This window comes from Canis lupus, chromosome 2, assembly GCF_011100685.1.
Source record: "Canis lupus familiaris isolate Mischka breed German Shepherd chromosome 2, alternate assembly UU_Cfam_GSD_1.0, whole genome shotgun sequence".
NCBI lineage: Eukaryota > Metazoa > Chordata > Mammalia > Carnivora > Canidae > Canis > Canis lupus.
In genome coordinates this window covers 43,439,900-43,464,180 of record NC_049223.1, presented here as the reverse complement: position 1 = coordinate 43,464,180, position 24,281 = coordinate 43,439,900, and the positions used below count along the sequence as shown (strand labels likewise).

Below are 24,281 nucleotides of genomic sequence, written 5' to 3'. Positions count from 1 at the left end.
CCATTTGCTTCAACGTGGATGGAACTGGAGGGTATTATGCTGAGTGAAGTAAGTCAATCGGAGGACAAACATTATATGGTCTCATTCATTTGGGGAATATAAATAATAGTGAAAGGGAATATAAGGGAAGGGAGAAGAAATGTGTGGGAAATATCTGAAAGGGAGAACATAAAGACTCCTAACTCTGGGAAACGAACTAGGGGTGGTGGAAGGGGAGGAGGGCGGGGGGTGGGAGTGAATGGGTGACGGGCACTGAGGGGGGGGGCACTTGACGGGATGCACACTGGGTGTTATTCTGTATGTTGGAAAATTGAACACCAATAAAAAATAAATTTATTAAAAAAAAAAAAAAAAAGAAAGACTCCTAACTGGGAAACAAACTAAGAGTGGTGGAAGGGGAGGTGGGCGGGGGGTGGGGGAGACTGGGTGACAGGCACTGAGGTGGGCACTTGACAGGATGAGCACTGGGTGTTATTCTATATGTTGACAAATTGAACACCAATAAAAAATAAATTTTATTAAAAAAAAAAAGAAAAAGAAAAGCAACCCAGGGCACCTGGGTGGCTCAGCGGTTTAGCGCCTGCCTTCGGCCCAGGGCATGATCAGTCAGGCTCCCTGCATGGGGCCTGCTTCTCCCTCTACCTGTGTCTCTGTCTGTGTGTATCTCTCATGAATAAATAAATAAATAAAATCTTAAAAAAAAAAAAAAAAGCAACCCAAAAGAAATAACAAAGGTGGCAAAAGAGGCATCACAGAAATGTAACTCCCATGTCCATGAAAGAGTGAAAATGCTTTTTTTTTTTTTTACAAAGATTGGCAAAAAAATTAACTGCTAATCTAACAAAGTTTTGGCAAGAATTTAAAGTAAAGAGAATAGTTATACAGAACATACAGCAGTATAAATCAGTATACCATACAGAAAAGGAATTTTGCAATATCTAACCAAGTCTCAGCAATTTTCCTTCTACATCTAAGTTGAAGCCTTCTACTGAAACTGTGGTCCACACACAAGCAGAATCAGTATCATTTTGAAGGCTGTTATAACTAGGGCCCTGCCCAAGAACTACTGAAATCAAAATCTGCATTTTAACAAAATCCCCAGGTTATTTTCTTAATCATTAGTGTGAGTAGCATTGGTCTAAAAAATTCTTATCCAAAAAAAAAAAAAAAATCTTATCCATGTGTACAAGGAGATAGCATAAGAATATGCAATGCAAAAAAAATATATATATATATTCAATACAGTATTTCTCTATAGTAGCCAAAGTTACGTTATCAACAATTTAAACTTAAATGGACAAATAAAATGTAGTACAGATAAACAAAATAGGACACCACATAGTTTTAAGATGATTACACTACATTTCCAGATATCATGAGTAGAGAAAATTTCAAAGATATAATGAACGTAAAAGATGCAGACATATAAATGAAAATCACTGATAAAAATTTTTTAAACATACATGACAATACTGTTTGACATTCACATATGTAGTTATAAGAACATGTGCTGAGAATACCTCTGGGGAAAAATGAAGATTAAGGACTGTGAATACTACAGTGGACTTCAATGTATACATGCTTTACTTCCAAAAGAAAAGTTAACATAGCAGAATGTTGACAAAACTATATTGGTGTTTAGTAAGTATTCATTTAATTTTTATCTATCCTTTGTAAGTTCCATTAAAATCTTCAGTGAGGTTTTTCAAAGAATTATCAAACCATCTATAGAATGGATGAATCACTACATTGTACAGCTGAAACCAATATAACACTGTATGTTAACTATACTGGAATCTAAACTTAAAACTGAAAAAAAAAAAAAAAACAAATAAGCTGTAATATTTGCAACATGTATGGCAAATTCCCCAACGTGTAAAAAAAAGCTATTACAAATCACTAAGTAACAGATTACATGAACAAGTAGTTCTTAAAAAACCATTCACTAAAAAAAAAAAAAAAAAAAAAAAAAAAAAAAAAACCATTCACTGCACCAAAATATACTCAACCATAATTTTAAAAATGCAAATCAAAACAATGAAGTTCCATTTTTCATCTAATTGCAGATTTTAAATTGTGATAACATCCAGCATTGCCAAAACTGAAAACATTAGTCCCCCTCATAAAATTCTGATGGGCTTTTAAATAACTTTTTTTTTGTTAAAGTAGGCTCCACGCCTAGCATGGAGCCCAACACAGAGCTTGAAATTACAACTCTGAGATCAAGACCTGAGCAGAAATTAAAGAGTTGGGACACTTAAAACTGACTGAACCACCCAGGCACCCCAGTACAACCTTTTTTGAGAACTATTAGACATTATCTATCAATATGTACAAACCCTCTGATTTACTGATTCTACTAAGAATTTACCCTACAAATATATTCAAGAGATGCCTAGACATTCCTACAGCTTAGTCCATCAATAGGTAAACTAATCAAATTATCCATGTATATCTGCTCAATAAAAGATTACGCATGGACACTGAAAAGTTACATGTGCATGCAGTGATGATAGAAATTGGAGATGCCATCTTTGAAGTGAAAAAAATTTCATTTATCCAAACCAGGATAAAAATACATTCTGGTGTATGCATAAAAGCATGATAGTATTTCATTTCTGAAAATTAGTGTACTACCTAATAGTCAAGAAAAGAAATTTAGTAAGTTGGTAAGTATTAAAGTCTTGCACACATGAATGCCTATCTTAGCTCCAGCACTTTGGGGCATGTTATCTACTTCTCTCAACTTCAAACCATTTAAAATAGCCTTTTGTAAATGGAAGAAAGAAAACAGAGAATTTACCTCTTATTCACACAAATTGTTTTATACAATCATTGGTATGTAATAATGAATAAAAAGAAACATGTTACTATGGGCAAGAAAGAGACCATCCCTATCCCTTTACATACTTAAAATCTTTCTCTGGATTCCTTTAAAAAATAATGTAGCCATTTCTTCTTTGATGACCACAATATGAGCCACTAGTTAACAAAAACTCTACATAGTAAATAAGTTTCAATGAACTCTACTATCAGTCTGACTGAATTTTCCAATTCTCTCTTAGCCTGAACTTTAAATACACATTCTCAATGCAAACCGACACTGTTTATGCATTATTAAAAGAAGTTTTGGCAAAATATTAATCACTTTTTTAGATGTTACCATGAAAGAATCCATTATGCACTAATGCTACACTCTAGCCAGAGAGGTAACTAAAGAATATTGAATACAAATACGAATATGTACCTTCTGTAGTGGAATATCATTAAAACAGGTATTACCTTATACTTAAAAAGGATAAAAATTGCTGTATTTTCACACCTCTGGAATCTTTTTTTTTTTTTTTTTTTTTCAGTAGACTCCACAACCTTCATGGGGCTTGAGTTCACAACCCTGAGATCAAGAGTGACATGCCTTTCTGACTGAGCCAGCCAGGTGCTCCTGGAATATTCCTTCTTCTAAAAAGACTATGAAAGAATACCTCAACCTGATTAAAGGGATGATTTTATTATCCTTCCTAGAGTTAGATGGCCAGGAGAAGCATCTAAAACAAAGAGGCATCTAAACTTTTCCAGTATCTACAATCATTTCAGTTTAGTACTGCTTCAATAATATATGTTACTCCCTAAAATGGAACTACAGACCTATTAAAGGATCACAGTAGCAGTATCAATTTACATTTTCTAATGGAATAAGAGAACAGAAGACCACAAGATAAAGTACTGATGCACTACAGATGTGTGACAATTATTTTAGTTAAACCTATGTATATACAAAAACATATGTAAAATTTACTTTTTATTGGATCCCAATCAACAGCTCAAATGTCCATGCCTTATTCCACATAAAATCAACCACATGCAGTTTAAAATTTCACCACATGATGGGGCTAAAATTCTATACACCTCAGAAAACTACGAAAAAGTGCACTTCCAAAACTGTCTTTACTTTTTATTTCACATCCTCATCCCTTTGAACAAGTAAATGAAAGACTTACATTAAGTTGCAACAGAGAGTCCCCCAACCCCAGTAAATTAATCTCTGTTCCATTTATTCATGGTAAGATTAAAAGGGCTCTGGCAGAAAACTAGAGGTTAATTATAAATGAGAACCCATAAATAGTGATTTTGAGACATGGAAGGATAAGATGGAAGGTGTAAGAAGTCATTACAAAAGGTCTGTATTTGTCAAAATCACACTGTGTAAGGTCAAAATAAATAATTTCAAGTAGTGAGGAGTTCAAATAAATTTTCTGTAGGTAATGTAGAATAAATGAGAATAACAGATTTAGAATAGGCAATCCCAATGCTCAAAATCATCATTCATGAAGACCTATACCCAAATCAAGGGTCAGGTTCTGCAAAGCAGTAGGATTTCACCATATAAACAAACAGTTAGGGATGCCTGGGTGGCTCAGCGGTTGAGCTTCTGCCTTTGGCTCAGGATGTGATCACAGGATCCAGGATTGAGTCCCATATTGGGCTCCCTGCGAAGGAGCCTGCTTCTCCCTCTGCTTATGTTTCTGCCCCTCTCTCTCTCTCTCTGTCTCTCATGAAAAATAAATCTTAAAAAAAAAAAAAAAAAGTTAATCAACTTCCGATTAACATCTAAATGAAGACAAAAATTATTCTCAATATTTTCAATGTTTTATAACTTTCCAGATGTTGATAATTTATCAACTTGCTTGAAAATGAAAACAAGTCTTATACCTATTTCAGAGAAATTAAACAAAATAGAAAAAAGAAAAGTGTGTAGCAGGAAACTCATGTGTTCAGGCTCTGAAGTAAGCCTGAAAAATGAGCTGGCTAAGGGCGAGATTAGAGCAGCTGGGTTTAAAAAGAAGGGGGAAGGCGGGAGGAAATTGCAAAGACCTGCAGGTAAGAGGAAAAGGGGCAAACAAAGAATCTGTAATTAAGAAGTGATCTCAGCACCTTAATCAATAGAAGCCACCATTTTCTAACCATTTCAAATCCCATTGCATAGGCTATGAAATGAGATGTTTAACCATTTGGCAGCATTCCCAAATGAGTCCTATGTAAAGAGTACAGAATAGGAAATGCATCCTGGACTCTAGTCTAGACTCATAGTCACTGTGTGAAAAACAGGCAAGTCAATTAACCTTTCAGAGAATCCATCTGTACAATATTATGGGCCAAAATATGGGCCAATTTATTATGATCTGACAAGTCCTTACTGGGGAACAACTTTGCAAATTATAAAAACTGTTCCCATAAGAGTTGCTTTTAATAAACTGTTTTTGTAACAGCTGCCTATACCCCAAAAGGTGTTAGATGAACCCCTTATCATGGTGGAGCATGATTAACAGGCAAACAGATGATCAAAACTCTCCCTTGATTCCTTTGCACAATAAAAAAGAACAAAAATCAAAGGACCGCTATTAAGCCAGTTAGACTGATTTTAACAAATTCCAAGGTTCCTCTTTTAGCAAGTCTTTTAAGTGAAAACAATTGCAAGGCCTAGCAAGTCTTATTCAAACTATTCTGTTTTGGTTTTTAAGTAAAATGACAGTATTTCTTAGATTACTTATGTATGATATTTAACAATGATGCAAAGTTTTCATCACTCCTGAAATTTTAGTGAAGCCTTATTCAGTCTTATTTATCTGAAAAAGTAGTCTTTGGGGTATTAGGAAAGACCTCAAAAACCTCAGATTTTTTAACATATTTACCTATAGAACAGAAAGTAAAGCAAGTTATCTAAAGAATAGTACAAATAAAGGTAAGACGCAATGTGTCCAATGGATTTAACTGAAAAATATGCAGAACTTTGATTAGTACAAAAGACAACTGAAATAAATGGTACAGACGATGACGGAAAACTAACTTTTTAAACAATAAAAACTAACAGATCCCATATGAAATAGCATAGATGGTAATACAAAAAATTTTTCTCCACAAAAACATTAAAGGCTTTGCATTTCAACTACATTTGTGTACAGCAAGAACAAATGAGAGGTAGACACAAAGAGAGAAATGCAAGAAAGAGTACCTTTGTTGATGATGGTGGAGTAGGAAAATTAAGCCAGGCTGGAGCAAAGTCATGCTGCGCCATTTAGGTCCAGTCTCTCCAACTCAGTGAAACAAGGCTTCAACACCTCATGGCAAGTCCCTGTCATATAAAAATGGAAGGAATTAGACCTGGAGCTCCTTGCCAAAATTATCTTCTTATGCTCTTCTAAATGACAGTGATCATACTACTATAAGACTCCAATTATAATGAAATTCTAAAATAAGCAAAAATATAACAGAAACTAGATGGGGGGGGGGCTGAAGTTTAGGGGTATAGGGCTATGACCCAAAGGGAGGGTTTTTCTTGATTTTGTCTTAACTGTGGTTCCACAAAGGTACACATCTCTCAAAGATTAAATTGTACCCTTAATACTGGCCAATTTCACTGTAAATAAACTATCTCAGTAAACTTTATTTTTTTAAATTACTATGTTCTCATCACAAATAGACATCAAGTGTCTCTAGATGTGACACACTACGATGTACATGACATCATCTAGAATGTATTCTTGTATACCCCAGATGGAATCTGAAATCTGATCTAACTACTAACTTTCAGGAAGTTCAACAGAGAGAAATTAAGGAAATCGAAGGGAAGTAATCCAATAAATTCAGATCACAGGATACTTGATAGGTGAAATGACTGGGTCCCCCGCCAACAAATAAGTGGCTTTTAACATGTAGATCAAACATGCAGGCCTTATACAAATCCTTACTCAAACCAATCAACCTTTAAAAAAATGAAAATTATGAATCAAAATTTTAAACATTAGTGGAACATTAAATGACATTAAGAAATTACTACTCATTTTAGATGTGATAATGGTTAGTGTGATGGTGGTACATAAAAAACTGAAGTCTTTACAATTACATGGATATATCTAGAATCTGTTTTAAAAACCACAGAATGCTAATAAGGATAGTTGAAAAGAGGTTGCACATGTTTATAAAGGTTAGTACAAGGAGGTGTGTAAACACTTTTTTCTCTAGTTACATTCATGTTTAAAAATTTCCATAATGAAAAGGTTTTGTTGTTGTTGTTGTTTTTTTAATTACAATCATCACGATGAGTATCTGAAGTATTTTAGAACTCCTTTTCTGCATTCTAAATTTAACTTTTTGGGAGCCTTTATCAACTGCATCACTGAAAGTTTCAAGTTGCCAGCCCAATGTAAACAGCAAATGCAGTGGTTTTTGTTTTTTTCTTTAAATAAGGCAGAAGTCAACTGAGCAACTGTACTCATTTCAATATAAAGCTACCAACTGATGAAGGAATCAAATTTTCTGTGCATCACAATGAGTTTACTATTAACAAATGTTTATACTTAAAATTGTATAATCTCAAAAGTGAAATTTTAAAAAACAAAAGAATATCACTGTTTATCTTTCCTTTTCTGCTTCTATAGCAGAATCCTTTAACATCATACCAACTTGCTAAAATACTTTTTAAAAAATTCTCAAATTATAGAAATATTCCATTTTCACTATTACAAACTGCAGAGAACTATTTAAGAAAAGGTTAAGTGGGGACAAATACAAGAAATGGACACAAATGGTTAACTCACCATGGCAATGAAAATGTTTAAACTTTAGATAAAAGCTCATATGATATGAGCCATGAGCAAAAGGGGAAAAACCCTGATACAATTTGATTAACCAGAAATGACCAATTCCAGTAATACATTTATGAAACAAATGGAAGAGTATACCTAACAAAAATGAAACTACATAAAAATTTAGGCATTCTAAGCTCTAGACCATCTTATACATTTTGAAGTATTCAAAAATTAAAATGAAAACTAAAGTGTTTCTGGATAAAGGATATTATCCATTCTGACATTAAGCTACATACTAAGCTGCTTTGTGATGTTTATGATACGATGTTACATTAAATTTACACTTTCAATAGCTAAAGGGAATGAAAAATCATTTTTATAGTTTGTACCAAAAATTTTCAAAAAATTGAGGAGAATCTAAAATAATGAAGAATTTAAAGCTTATCATTTTAAATAGTCAAGTGGTAATTTATAGATTAAAAATAATCCCTAGGAGGCTAACCACTAATATTACCTATTCATTTTTGCAATGTCCGTTTTTTTTTTAATTTAAATCTAGTTTTGAAAAAATAAAGTATGAATAGTTAATGGCAAAAGTTTTCAAGTTCTGAAAAAAGGTAAAGAACACTATTAGCTAATACTAAGACATTTACACAAGTGTGTTTAAGAATCATAATATGCCACCCCAAAATATGCCACTTTATAACATAAGAATAGCTTTAAGTTTCACGAAGGCATTTTAATTCCTGCTATCTCTTACCTACCTAAAAACAGAGCCTCCAAAAAGAATTTATCAGTCCCCTTCCCTGGAGCAACTCTTCCCTACAGACACAGGTACAAAATCAGCACCACACCCAGACACTGCCACAAACTATCATTTCTCCCATCAATTCTCCTAAGGGCCCATTTACCTATCTTTCAAGAAGTCACCTGTTTTTCCATTTAAGTGCCCTTCACCCCACCCCCCCGACTTCCCCCTATGGAATTAGGTAGAATTGGCAAATTCTAACCATCCCTGAGTTATTCCCAGGTGGGAGCACCCTCTAACAAACTTTTGTTTTCTCTTGTTGATCTGTCTTTTTTAATCTACTTTACAGGTCCCCAAACCCAGGGAACCTAGAAGGATAGAAAAAGAAAGAAATTTTACTCCCTTAACCAGTGTAAAGGCAATTAAACTTTCAAAAGAACCACCCTATCATTTACTTTTAAGTACACTTAGTGCCATCCAAATTCATTCTATTCTAATAGAATAGAATAGAATAGATTCTAATAGAATCTATTCATTCTATTCTAATTCTCTGAGCTTCCAAAAAACTATGACAAAATAAACTTACTTAACCCACTCAGTTTGCAGTAGTTTGTTATGGCTTCCCTAGCAAAGGTTAAAAAGAAACAAAAGGCCCAAAATTGAGCCACCTGTGCTAAGACCCCATCAACAAGAATACCTACCTGATTGCACTTTAAGATCCTCCCAGAAAAAGAGGTACCTGGGTGGCTCAGATTGCTGAACAGCTGCCTTCAGCTCAGGTCATGATCCTGGGGATCCTGGGGACCTGAGATCAAGCTTCATGTTGGGCTCCATGCTCAGTGAAGAGTCAGCTCCTACCCCACACCCCCCATGATCTCTCTCTCTCAAATTAAATCTTTATAAAAAAGAGGGGAAATGACCCTCCCAGATAGGAAATCTTAACTGGTCAATCTGTAATTTCCTGGTCAGCACTAGTGAGGTAATCACCTGATAGACCCCTTCCACCATTTCCTAATGAAAGAGGAGGTTATCCACCTTTTCCTTGTCCCTGGCCTCTTCTGCCTATAAAAGGCTCCATTTTGTACAGCTCCTTGGGAGCTACTTTCTTTTGGACAGGTAGGAGGCTGCCCCATTCATAAAATGGTGAAAAAAATCAATTTGAGGGATGCCTGGGTGGTTCACTGGTTGAGCGTCTGCTTTGGCTCAGGGTGTGATCCTGGGGTTCCGGGATTGAGTCCCATATTGGGCTCCCCCGCTTCTTCCTCTGCCTGCCTATGTCTCTACCTCTGCCTCTCCATGACTCTCATGAATAAATAAAATCTTTTAAAAAAATCAATTTGATCTTTAAATATACTGATAAATTGTCTTTTAACAAAGACTAATACAAACAAGTATTAAAAATACATTCATCAAAAAAAATACATTCATCAAAAATGTATGTATTAAGTGGTACTTATAGGAGACTGCTAGGGTGCGGGGGAGCAAATTAGTAGTCCTATTAATGGTAATTCCAGATTATTAGGAATCTCCCATCAGATTCCGTTATAAGGTCTGATGGTCCCATATGGAAATAAAGATTTTTAAATGCTGATGGCACAAAAATCCTAATTTCTAATCTCAATCAATTTACAACCTATTTCTGAATAAATGCCTGAAGTCTAAAACATCAACTATAAGAAAATTCCCAAAGATTCGGAATTATAAGGATTTATATTTCAGACACCAAAAGCTTTAATATATAATAATAATATATAAATTACCATTTCATTGCTATTTAAAATGATAATTTGATCAGGGAACCCCATGTGGGGATCAACCTAAGATGGCAGCCGCTTAACCAAATGAGCCACCCAGGGGCCCCAAAATTCACTGATTAACTAAAAATCCAAAACAGATTTCTTCATACTGAAAAACGCACTTTGGCAAAAAGTACACAAATATGAATAAGATTTTTCCTATTTCCTTAATGTTTTTACTTCTGAACCCATCAAGTTCATGCCCAATGTTTTCAATGAAAAACTAAAATTGATTTCATCATAATGAACATCCAACACTATCTTTATAATGATTTAAATTTCAGACACCAAAAACTTTAAAAGTCACAAAGCCCACCAAAAACATGCAAAATCAACTAAAGATTAAGGCATTTCAACTAATTAAGGCAGATTTTTAAGAAAGAACACAGGCATCAGAGTCCAATGGTCCTGGATTCAAATCAACTCAACCAATTACTAGACTGGATGATTTTGGCAAGTTAGTATCAGACTGTTTTCTTCTCTTCGTTAAAATTTAGATAACTACTACTTACCTTTCACCTTGAAAACTATTAAAGTTCTAAAAGACAACTACCCTTTATTACCAGACTATCTACATACAATCTTTCAAAAAGGTTAAATTTTTCATTTAGCCCAACTGTTCCAATCCCTTCATTAATAAGAACCAGAAGATGACTATTCAAATTCAACCTTAATTCTCTTTTGAAAATAAGCCTGTGAAATACTCCTTTGGTATAAGCTTAGTTTAATATATTAATAGTTTTCATTTAAAAAGTGGGTCTTCTGATTCAGGACTAAAGCCCAGCACAGGATGTCAGTGTCAAAGATAAACTCAAAATGGATGAAAGATCTAAATGGGAGACAAGATTCCATCAAAATCCTAGAGGAGAACACAGGCAACACCCTTTTTGAACTCGGCCACAGTAACTTCTTGCGAGATACATCCAGGAAGGCAAAAGAAACAAAAGCAAAAATGAACTATTGGGACTTCATCAAGATAAGAAGCTTTTGCACAGCAAAGGATACAGTCAACAAAACTAAAAGACAACCTACAGAATGGGAGAAGATATTTGCAAATGACCTATCAGATAAAGGGCTAGTTTCCAAGATCTATAAAGAACTTATTAAACTCAACACCAAAGAAACAAACAATCCAATCATGAAATGGGCAAAAGACATGAAGAGAAATCTCACAGAGGAAGACATAGACATGGCCAACATGCACATGAGAAAATGCTCTGCATCACTTGCCATCAGGGAAATACAAATCAAAACCACAATGAGATACCACCTCACACCAGTGAGAATGGGGCAAATTAATAAGGCAGGAAACAACAAATGTTGGAGAGGATGCGGAGAAAAGGGAACCCTCTTACACTGTTGGTGGGAATGTGAACTGGTGCAACCACTCTGGAAAACTGTGTGGAGGTTCCTCAAAGAGTTAAAAATATACCTGCCCTACAACCCAGCAATTGCACTGTTGGGGATTTACCCCAAAGATACAGATGCAATGAAACGCCGGGACACCTGCACCCCGATGTTTATAGCAGCAATGGCCACGACAGCCAAACTGTGGAAGGAGCCTCGGTGTCCAACGAAAGATGAATGGATAAAGAAGATGTGGTTTATGTATACAATGGAATATTACTCAGCTATTAGAAATGACAAATACCCACCATTTGCTTCAACGTGGATGGAACTGGAGGGTATTATGCTGAGTGAAGTAAGTCAGTCCGAGAAGGACAAACATTATATGTTCTCATTCATTTGGGGAATATAAATAATAGTGAAAGGGAATATAAGGGAAGGGAGAAGAAATGTGTGGGAAATATCAGAAAGGGAGACAGAATGTAAAGACTGCTAACTCTGGGAAACGAACTAGGGGTGGTAGAAGGGGAGGAGGGCGGGGGGTGGGAGTGAATGGGTGATGGGCACTGGGGGTTATTCTGTATGTTAGTAAATTGAACACCAATAAAAAATAAATTAAAAAAAAAAAAGGATGTCAGTGTCAAAGCAGGATGAGGAAGGCACCTACGTAGAGGGACAGTAAGGTATGGGGAACTGAGCTGAAAAGAGTGAGGAAGGCGGGGGGGGGGGGGGGTCATCAGTGAGAAGAGTCAAGATGATAAACAAGGAGAGGTGGGTGTCCGCATACAGGTGGTGGCAGTGGCCACAAAAGAAGACCGATTATATACAGGAGAAATAATCAAGTAAGTGTTTAGAATAATGAAAGCTAAGTTTCATACTGTCAAAGAACACAGTAACTAGTAACAGGGTGAAAACTAGTGAATGCTGTGGTGTTATACTCTATCAGTAGAATCAATGATTAAATCACAGGCACATACTAAGATACTAAGGTTCACATATACCACAAAGGTACATATTTGTTTATGTATGTATGTATGTATGCGTGTGTGTGTGTGTGTGTGTGTGTGTATATACACACCTCTCCCAACTCTGCACTGAGAGGGCCTGAGTGACTCCAATAAACAAACATTCTTAACACAGGATCTTGGCTTCTAAAAACCGTTTTCCACTAAACAAAACCAGGGCTTTGAGAAATAGCTGATTTCCAAGGCTGGGGAAAGATGACAAAATAAGCCTAAAATATTTCACTTTAGCAAAAAGCAAGGAAATGTCCAAAAAAATTATGAAATACCAAAAGGGCATAGAAACAAGCCTGAATGGGTTCCCACTGGCCAAATCAGGGACAATTTGAGCATTAAAAACAAGAAAACACATGTGAAGACCACTAACACAAAATGGTGAAACAGGGAACTATAAGGGCCTACCTACCCCTTCAACAGAACAGCAAAAATGAAGCAAAATCTGTCAGAAATATCTTTGTCAGAACTCTGAAACAAAGGCTTACAGCAATCAAGCACACTGAATCCAGAAAACGGAAACTTTGAAACAGTATAAAAGCTTTGTGGCATTTTTACTTCCCCTTGACCCCCATCTCTCCCAAGCACAGTAGAAGTCCCAAAAAGACAGTGTGGGACCCAGGTCTCTGGTTCTAGAGTGAGCCCTAGAAATCTTATTCTCACAGAATTATGTTTGTCTGTATAAACCTGTTACAGATAACCCCTTGGGGGTTACCTAAGGAATCACAAGAGGTACTCGCCTTTGTTTTACCTAACACGGAAGGAAATGCTGCTATGTTGAGGGCATTTCTCACAAATAGCGTAAGGTGCATGAATCTCCTCTGCCTTGGGAAAAAGGTTTAAAAAAGTAAACAGTAGCACACCCAAAACATAGAAAGGCTGAGAGACAATTTTCTTTGGGAAATTATGACACTGAAAAGAATTCCCGTATAACCCGGAAGCTTAGAAAACCACACAGAGCCCCAAGGCCAGACACATGCTCAAAAAACAAAACAAAACAAAACAAAAACCTCAGAAGACCCTAAGCTTTCACCTCAGATTGATCTTTATATTCAATTTAAAAGAGGATATGAGAACTAAGATAGTTATAAATGGTTGGCTAACCACTGAAGAAATGCCCTAACACAGACCTAATGGGCAAACACTGGGAGAGTTACTTTTTAATTTCCCTTCATTTCTATTCCTTGTTGGCTTGACATGCATTGGCAACAAAACACTAGCTGAACATGGTAACGGTGTCTCTACCTTGGTAAAATGGCTCTTATTTGAAGAGCTCTCAGAACAGTAGTATCCATGGACAATAGAAATAAAACTGCTATTTAAATTTTTAAAAAAGATTTTATTTAATGAGAGAGAGAGAGAGAGAGAGAGACGCAGAGAGAGAAGTAGGCTCCTCCAGGGGTGCCTGATGCAGGACGCAATCCCGGGACTCCAGGACCACGCCCTGAGCCAAAGGCAGACACACCACTGAGCCACCCAGGTGTCCCTGAAATTACTTTCTGTAACAACATTCATGAACCTTTAGTCAAATCTTATTGAAGGCTACAACCTGGGGACACCTGGGTGGCTCAGTGGTTGAGCATCTGCCTTGGGCTCAGGGCACCGTCCCAGGGTCCTGGGATCGAGTCCGACATCTGGCTCCTGCAGGAAGCCTACTTCTCCCCTCTGCCTAGGTCTCTGCCTCTCTGTCTCTCTTGACTTAAATAAATAAAATCTTTAAAAATATATAAATAAAGACTACAACCTGTCTCAGCTGTGCTGTAATCACTGTAAGAGTTGGTTCCTTGTTTGAGCCATGTGAAAACATCTGTAATCTTTGGACAAGATAACATACTAATCCTCATATTCAAACTTTATTTTGTTCATCACAAATTTTTGCATTAATTTTTTCAACTTCACTAAAATATTATCTGAAAAAACAAAAACAAGAAACACTAGGTGACCACAAGCTAAGGGACGGTGACTTCAGAGACTACCCAAAACAAAGAACACAGACTTTACAAAACTGGTTTCAAAGTCACTGAATGAACACACAACTACATGCCCACTGTAAGCAACCCTGAGGATAGGAGGGAAAAAAACATTTGGTTCCCAAAGTTTCCAAATTACAATATTAAAAATGCTCAATTTTCTACAAAAATTACAAAGCATTCAAAGAACTATGAAAATATGGCCCACTCACCAGGAGGGAAAAATGAAAATTAGCAAAACAGTCCCTCTGATAGAACACAGACACCAACTGTCCTAAATACAAAGAGCTAAAGGAAACAGAGCAATATCAACAGAATATCCATAAGGAGATTAAGCATCATAGAAAGGAACCAAACAGATTCTTGGGCCAAAAAAGTATTAGTAACTGAAATAAAAATTTCACTAAACAGTTGCAATGGAAGAGCCAACAGAAGTAAGAATCAGATTAAGTGGAAGTTAGGTCAATTAAAATTATCAGTCTGGAGCAGGAAGGAAAAAAAAAAAAAACTACGGAAGAGTCAAACCTCAATTTTGACCTCAAACTTTCTAGTTGGGTTCTTCGTTCCAGCTTGTCTCTTAGTTCAGTCAGCAGACCCTAAGAGCAAAGCATACCCAGAAAGGAACAGAAAACTACCCTCTCAAGCAATTAAAGACTGCCTTGAGCCAGCAAGACACCTCTGTCAAGTGAATGACACCAGGACAGTGATTGATTTGACCTTGACTACCTACCTGCACAGAACGACTCATCTTTGCCACACATTTTTCTTATATAAACCTTGAAGTATTCTTGGCGTTTTGGAGACAGTCTCTGAGAACGTTAGTCCAATGTCTTCTTGGTGTTGGCCTCACTAAAATAAATTCCTTTGTTTCACTACCACTCGTATCTCTGCCTATAGATTTTGTCAGCAGCGAGTGGCTGAAACCAGCCTGTTTGCTCTTGCACCTCTGCACCCCAGCTACAAAAAGACCTGTAGGACACCATCAAGCATACCAATCACATGAGTATATAATATAGGCATACTACCGATTAAAATTCCAACATCCTTTTTTGCACAGAAAAGCCATTCTCAAATTCATTTGGAACTGCAAGGGATCACAAACATCCAAAACAATATTGAGAAGGAGAATATAGTTACAGGATTCACATTTCTGTATTTCAAAACTTACTAAAAAGCTACAAAAATCAAATCGCAATGGCATATGGAAAGATATATAAACCAATGGGATGGAAATGAGAGTCCAGAAATAAAGTCATATGGCCAGTTAATTTTTTTAAAGCACTAGCCATTTAATGGGGGAAATGATAGTCTTTTCAACAAATGGTGCCGAGACAAATGGATAGTCAATGAACTCCTATCCACACTATATACAAAAATTAACTCAAAATGGATCAGACCTAACTATAAAAGCTACAACTACAAAGCTATCAGAAGAAAACATGTGGGTAAAGGTTCATGATCTTGGATTTGGCGTTAGATTTTTAGATATGACACCAAAAGGATAAACAACAATAGAAAAAAATGGCCTTCATATAAATATAAAACTTCTGTGGCAAAGGATATTATCTAGAAAGTGAATGACAACTGACAGAATGGGAGAAAATACTTGCAAAACATCTGATAAGGGTCTAGTATCGAGGATATATAAAGAACTCTTACAATTCTACAACAAAAACAACCCAATTTTAAAATGGGCAAACAGGACACCTGGTTGGCTCAGCGGTTGGGTGTCTGCTTTTGGCTCAGGGCGTGATCCTGGACTTCCGGGATCAACTCCAGCATCAGGCTCCCCACATGGAGTCTACTTCTCCCTCTGCCTGTGTTCTCTGCCTCTGTTTCTCTCATGAATAAATAAAATGGGCAAAGGACTTGATAGACCTCTCTTCCCCCCTCACCTACATCTTTAAAAAAAAAAAAAAAAAAAAAAAAACAGTACATAGCAAGTGCTGATGAAGATATGGGAGAAATTAGTACCCCTGTACGTTGTTAGTGGGAAGGTAAATTGGTGCAAACTGTGGAAAAGTTCAATAACTCCTTATTAAAAAGTTAAATATATATTAATGACCAAGCAATACTAAGTATATGTATTATGTGTATACATGTGTGTATATATCCAAAAGAATTGCAAATGGGTATTCAGATATTTGTACACCAAATGTTCAATACCAGATCTATTCACAATAGCCAAGAGGAAGTATACCAAACATCCATCAATACATCAATGAATAAACAAAATGTGGTATATATATTATAAAGACATGAAGTACTGACACATGCTAAAGGGTTAACCTAAAAAACATGCTAAATGAAAGAAGCCAGACCAAAGATCACATATTGCACAATTCCAGTTATATGAAATATCCGTGAGTAAATCCATAAAGATGAAAAGCACACTAGTGGTTGCCAAGGATTGCTGGGAGGGAGGAATGGGGAGTGACTGCTAAATGAATACAGATTTTTCTTTTTGGGTGACAAAAATGTTCTGGAACTTAATAAAGGTGGTTTCACATCATTGTGAATGTACTAAATGCCACTGAATTGTATGTTTTAAAATGGGTCATGTAATGTGACTTTCATTTCAATAAAAATAAATACTACTATATAATAACCCCATGAATAAAACACCATCAATCAGGATATAAATGCATAGAGTGAAAAATTACAGGAGGAGGAGGTTATACATTTCTAGTTACCTTCTACCCCTCAAAACAAAAACAAAACCACTTATTACAGTTTTGCAGTGAAATAGCCAAATAGCCTGGGAAATCCTTAATGAACAGATCAAAGTGAACATCATCAGTGATGGAACAAACTGAAATTGTGTGCCAAATGACAGAATGCAATAAGCAAAAGGGAGCACTGCTTTACTGCTATAATATTCTAGCCAAAGATGCATAACCAAAGCAGCACAGCCTGTCTGAACACGAGAAATGCCAACTTGAGAGACATAACTGACCCATAATCTTCATGCATCAGGTTATAAAAGGAAAATTATTTTTAAAAAATGATCAGTCTGTGACACATGTTCATCCCATATTTTTGTAAGTCACATTTTAACTTTTAAAAACTATACTATGATGGGGCACCTGGGTGGCTCAGGGATTGAGTGTCTGCCTATGTCTTGCTATCTCTTATGAATAAATCTTAAAAAAAAAAAAAAAACTATGACATTTTGTTCCACTGAATTTTGTTTTCGTTGCTCTAATACCATAATGAAACTTTATTTAGTATGCACACTGTTAAGTGCTGAGTGATTTACAGACTTTCCTAAGAGGCCCCTCCCCCTGTAGATTCTGATGGCACAGGTCCTAATTAAACAGGACCTACAATTCTGTTATTTTTTTTTTTAAGATTTTTATTTTACTTATTCATGAGACACACCGAGAGAGAAGCAGAGACACTGGCAGAGGGAGAAGCAGGCTCATCACAGGGAGCCCGATGCAGGACTGGATCCCCAGACCCGGGATCACACGCTAAGTGGAAGGCATACGCTCAAACGCTGAGCCACCCAGGAGTCCCTATAATTCTGTTTTTAAGCCAGTATTTAAAGTAATGATGAAAAAAATAAAAAATAGATAAAGTAATGATGATCAGGAAAGGATGGTAAATACTGCAAAAAACATCAAGAAAGGGACGCCTGTGTGGCTCAGCGGTTTAGTGCCTGTCTTCGGCCCAGGGCGTGATCCTGGAGTCCCAGGATCGAGTCCTATATCGGGCTCCCTGCATGGGTCCTGCTTCTCCCTCTTCTTGTGTCTCTGCCACTCTGTGTCTCCGCCTCTCTGTGTCTCCCATGAATAAATGAAGTCTTTAAAAAAAAAAATCCTTCTTTCTCAAAAGACTTAGAAGTTAAAAATCCAGGGATCCCTGGGTGGCGCAGCGGTTTGGCGCCTGCCTTTGGCCCAGGGCGCGATCCTGGAGACCCCGGATCGAATCCCACATCAGGCTCCCGGTGCATGGAGCCTGCTTCTCCCTCTGCCTATGTCTCTGCCTCTCTCTCTCTCTCTCTGTGACTATCATAAATAAATAAAAAAATTAAAAAAAAAAAAGTTAAAAATCCTAATTTGCAAAATAAAAATAAAGAAAAAATTATTGCCTACAGAATATGGCCTCTAAAGGAAATTATTCTACTGCTTGACTATTTTTTACAGTTTGGACCATGAAACAATGTCCAGTATCTTATTATTTAATATACTTAAAATCGCATTCAAATTTAACAGATTAATAAATTTCACAAGAAATCTAGAGTATTACAAATGCCCATCCTTTAAAAGTTTTAACTTCATGCTTCTTTAACCTGGAATTTCTAAGACCCTTTTCATTCTCAGTTTACCTTTTTGTTTTTAAGATTTATTTATTTGAGAAAGAAAAGTGCAAGCACAAACGGGGAGAGGCAGAGGGAGAGAATCTCAAGGGGACTCCCTGCTGAGTGCAGAGCCTGACACTGGGCTCAATCCCAGAACCCTGACATGACCTGAACCAAAATCAAGAGTGGGACGCGTAACCGACTGAGCTACCCAGGCGCCCCTCAAGTTATTTAAAATCTTTCAACTTTTTAAAAAACTTTTCCTTTAAACTTTTTAAAAAAAAGTTTACCTCAAGTTATTCAAAATCTTTCCATGCTTTGATTAAAAAAAAAAATTGTTAAATTGCTATATACAAAAATTGCTACATTCACCCTCCAAAAAGAATTTAAGAGGAAAAAAAAGCATTACTGGAAACAAGATGCCCCTAATTCTCGAATTTCTAGACTACTAAAGGTATAATACACAATGTAACTCAAGAGCTGTGAAACTTTAATGAACTTAATTTTTTCTTTTAAGATTTTGAGAGTGAGCGAGAAGACAGAGCATAAAGGGAGATGTGTAAATGACTGAGCCACCCAGGAACCCCAGGACTTAATTTGCATAAAAACTCACTACCAAAAATAAATAAATAAATAAATAAATAAATAAATAAATAAATAAATAAATAAATAAAGTAAAACTCACTGTCAAAAAATAAGCGCTACTCTATAACTGAAGTGGGTTAAGTCATCCCTGAATTTTTTTCTATTCTGCTTACAGGACCCTTTTTCTTGTAAGGGTTGGTAATGGCACATTTTAAAAATTATATTGCAAACAAATTGGACTCAAATGGAATAAACTGAATTCAAATAAACTAGCCAATGTGATCAAAGCAAAGTGCTAGCTAAACAGTGAAAATACTCAAAAGGCTCAAGAAAGCAGTCCCCCAGAACATTCTAAACAGTTAACAAATGCTTAAAAAAAAAAAAAAAAAGTTGCAGAATCAAATCCTTTATCAGAAAGGTTGAGGTATAGGTAAATTACTCATCTGAAGTATTTATCAGGAGAAAAATGCCAAAGTTATGAGGGTTTTAATTAAGGAACCAGATATGCTTAAAAAAAAAAAAAAGACAAAAGATATACTAGGATCAGCTTAAACACGTTCTCTAAAAAAAGGGGGCAGATTTATAAGAGATAAGTAATTTACCCCTAAGCTACATGACCAGTAATGACAAGACCTGGACAGTAAGTAATTAACATCCTTCTGCCTTAAAAATCATGCTCTTTTGTTCATTATCAGTATGTCTCAAGTGCTCCCACACAAATTACTGAAAGTTAACTCATCCTCCTGCTCTGCACTGCTCCCACCCCAACAAACATATTTTCAGAAAGTAACCAAAATAACTTAATCTTCAAGTCTCATTTTACTTTATAAACTTGGGAAAATTCTGCTTCCCATAAAGAAACATTTCTGATATATTTGTTTGCTGAGACATAAATCATCAACATTTAAGGAGCAGCTACTCTAAACCAGCACTTTAAACAATATTCTCCCTCCAGAAGAATGCATACTACTAAGGAATGTAGTAAAGAGGGAGGAAAAAAGTGAAGGCAGGGAAATTAGCTCATTCTTCCTCGTAACTACAAGCAAAAAAGGAGCAATTAATGGTAAAGATTATCCTCAAACTACTAAAATGTGAAATGTAGCAGACTAAATTATGATAATATCAAATTAATTCCAGAATTGGTTACATTGTGCTGAAACTTTACATCAGATTTATTTACAAAGAAGACTAGAAGTCCTGAATTTGAGGACTGAAAGGGATGGAAAATTACTGACAAAAGTTAAGTGTGAAAAGAGAACATGTGGGAAAATTTTTTATAATCTCAGAAGGGGGAAGGAAAGCCTTTTTAAGTATAATACACAAAACAGAAGTGATAAAAATAAAAAATATATTTATATATTCAATTATAAGTATAAACACATAAAAGCATTCTACATGACAAATTCACAACCAAGGTCAAAGGAAACAACACTGGGGGAAAAAACCTGTCATAAATTGCACAAAGGGCTGACTTCCCTTCATACATCAAATGTTCTTACAAATCAAAAGAAAAAAAAAAATAAAGAACATACAGAGTTGACAGAAAAGGGTCTTACATGTGAAAAACTTTCATTCTAATTCAAAAGAAAAAGGCATGGGGCGCCTGAGTGGCTCAGCGGTTGAGCACCTCCTTTCGGCCCAGGGCATGATCCTGGAGTCCTGGGATCCAATCCCACATTGGGCTCCCAGCATGGAGCCTGCTTCTCTTTCTGCCAGTGTCTCTGTCTCTCTCTGTGGGTATCTCATGAATAAATAAATAAGATCTTTAAAAAGAAAGAAAGAAAAGAAAGAAGAAAAGAAAAGAAAAGAAAAGAAAAGAAAAGAAAAGAAAAGAAAAGAAAAGAAAAGAAAAGAAAAGAAAGAAAAGGAAAGAAAGGAAGGAAGGAAGGAAGGAAGGAAGGAAGGAAGGAAGGAAGGAAGGAAGAAGAAAAGAAGAAAGAAAGAAGAAAGAAAGAAAAGAAAGAAAGAAAGAAAGAAAGAAAGAAAGAAAGAAAGAAAGAAAGAAAGAAAGAAAGAAAGAAAGAAAGAAGGCGAAATACCCACGAAAAAGTATGAAACCACATTACATTAGTGCTGGAACTGTAAGTCGGTATGCCTCTATGAAGAACAACTTAGCATAGCTCTCAAAATTACACCCAGAAATTCCCACTTAGGGGCCGCGTGGGTGGCTCAGTCAGTTAAGCGCCTGCACTTGGCTCAGGACGTGATCCCTCATCCTGGGATTAAGGCCCCACACATCAATATCAGGCTCCCTGCTCCGTGGGGAGCCTGCTCCTCCCCCACCTCTGCCGCTCCCCCTGCTTGTGGCGCCTCTTTCTCAAATTAATTAATTAATTAATTAATTAATTAAATAAATAAAATCTTTAAAAGAAATTCCACTTTGAAGAATGTACCTCACATCTATAAGGATAACAACTAGCATTGTTTCTAACAGTTAAAAAAAAAAAGGAACCAATGCACAGCAAAAGAGTTGGTTAAGTAGACATTAAGCCATCAATATAAAAAGAACAGGGTAGCTTTACATATATTAATATGGAATAATATTCCAAATATTTCCTTAAATAAAAGAAGGCTGTAGAGCAAGGTGGACCTCATGCTACTGCTTACATCATACACATAAGGTCTCTCCAGAAAAATACATAAAGAGCGATTTCTTTAAAAATATTTTATTTATTTATTCATGAGAGAGAGAGAGAGAGAGAGGCAGAGATACAGGCAGAGGGAGAAGCAGGCTCCATGCCGGGAGCCCGACGCGGGACTCAGATCCTAGGACTCCAAGATCGCGCCCTGGGCCAAAGGCAGGTGCTAAACTGCTGAGCCACCCAGGGATCCCCTAAAGAGCGATTTCTTCAGATAAAGACTACTGCTAGGGGGGCACCTGGGTGGCTCAGTCAGTTGAGTATCTGCTTTCAGCTCGGGTCATGATCCCGGGGGTCCTAGGATGGAGTCCCACACTGGGTTCCCTGCCCAGTGGGAAGCCTGTTTCTCCCTCTTGCTTGTGTGCACTCTGTCAAATAAAATCTTAAAAAAAACAAACAAACAAAACGAACTACCGCTGGGAAACAGGCATGAGGGGATGAGGGGGTGACTGCTCTCTAAAAATCATTGTGCTTTTTGTAATCTGCACTGGGTATATATTCAAAGTAATTTTCTTTGCTCTGACTACCTTTTCTTGAATCCTCTAACTTTTAACATTACCCATCTTTTTCTTAAGCCAAGGCAGGCTGAAAAGCAGCATTCCAAGACCAATAAACAAGTTTCAACAAATGAATTTATAAAACGAGCCTAACACTATCAACTAGTCATTTCATAAAGAATTCAAACAGAAAAAAAAAAAAAAAAGAAGAAGAAGAATTCAAACCGGGACAGGATCCTTGACATGAAGTGAAAGATTTGGAAATGCAAGTACCTTAACTTCTTGATTATGAAGCCAAAGATATATACTGAATAGACACAGAGACGCACATGTGTGCACACACACAATTAGCTAAACAATTTGCTTAGGGTTTTATAAGTATTATCTCATTTAGTGCTCAGTACATCCCCAGGAGATTGACGTAATCTCTTCTTCAAACAAGGTTTTTTTATAGGAGCACCTGGGTGGCTCCCTTGGTTAAGTGTTGGACTTTGGCTCAGGGTCATGATCTCAGGTTGTAGGATCGAACCCCCTACATCAGGCTCCCAACTCAGCTGGGGAGTCTGATTTTACCTCTCCCTCTGCTCCTCCCCTGCTCGTGAACACATGCTCTCTCAAATAGCTTTTTTTTTTTTTTTTTACATCTTAACAACAACAAAAATCATGTTGGTTTTTTTTTTTAGATTTTATTTATTTACTCATGAGAGACACAGAGAAAGAGGGGCAGAGACACAGGCAGAGGGAGAAGCAGGCTCCATGCAAGGAACCCGATATAGGACTCAATCCTGAGACTCCAGGATCACGCCCTGGGCCGAAGGCAGGCACTAAACCGCTGAGCCACAGGCGTCACAAAAAAACAGGTTTTTATATAGACAAACGCATTTTCAAGTCCCCAGTGTCAGAGCACTCTTAAGTGGTAGGTGAAAATCTTTTTTTTTTTTTTTTTTTTTTTATTATTTATGATAGGCACGCAGTGAGAGAGAGAGAGAGAGAGAGGCAGAGACACAGGCAGAGGGAGAAGCAGGCTCCATGCACCGGGAGCCCGACGTGGGATTCGATCCCGGGTCTCCAGGATCGCGCCCTGGGCCAAAGGCAGGCGCCACCCAGGGATCCCTGGTAGGTGAAATTCTTAACCACTATACACATACGTACTGTAAATAACTGAGATTATTTAGGTATTATTAGGTAGAGAGCTCACCTTATACAACATTTTAGCCTATAATAGCTATTTAAATCTCTAAACTCTGAGCTTAAGTTTTAGTTTCACCTGTTAGGTACTGACCTATAGCTACAAGGAGCCTTAAACAAAATACAGATCTTAATCTCCCAAACACATAAAAGAGATATAGTTTTGAGCTACCAACTGCAGTCATTAACTTGCTATCTACCAACATAAGCCAACTTAAGTCTCCAACAGACTGTCCTCTCAAACTGTCCTTGATGGTCCTAATTTAAAGGACTAAGTTGAAAACATTTTCACTCACTTTTTTCCCCACTTCCACAATGTCCCTGTAAGAAGGAATCATTTTAATGGAAGAAACCAAAGAGTAATTCATGTGAAAAATCTGAAAACTACCAGTTCACTTAGAAAAACAAAGGCAACCAAGTTACATAGGAAAAGTCCTTACGAAGTCCTATCAGCTGAATGCATTTTTCAAGTAGTTTTCAACCTAGCTAGTATTCCATGAAAATTATCTCATCACTCATTGTAACAGCCTCAAGTGTAGCATCCTTGTAGAGCTTTAATAAAAAGGCCCCTTATAAGAAACCTTTATCATGCTCCTCTTATACCTA

The 24,281-nt window shown here is 36.6% G+C and overlaps 1 protein-coding gene across 4 annotated transcripts in view; it reads right to left on the bottom strand.

Moving 5' to 3' along the window:
• GPBP1 (GC-rich promoter binding protein 1) overlaps positions 1-24,281 on the bottom strand; it is a 72,876-nt gene that overhangs the window by 34,441 nt on the left and 14,154 nt on the right. For all 4 annotated transcript variants that reach the window (XM_038530637.1, XM_038530638.1, XM_038530636.1 and 1 more), the window contains exon 3: positions 6,011-6,130. In XM_038530637.1, coding sequence (XP_038386565.1) covers positions 6,011-6,073 — 63 coding nt within the window. In that variant the 5' untranslated portion in view covers positions 6,074-6,130. The remainder of the gene's footprint in view (positions 1-6,010; positions 6,131-24,281) is intronic.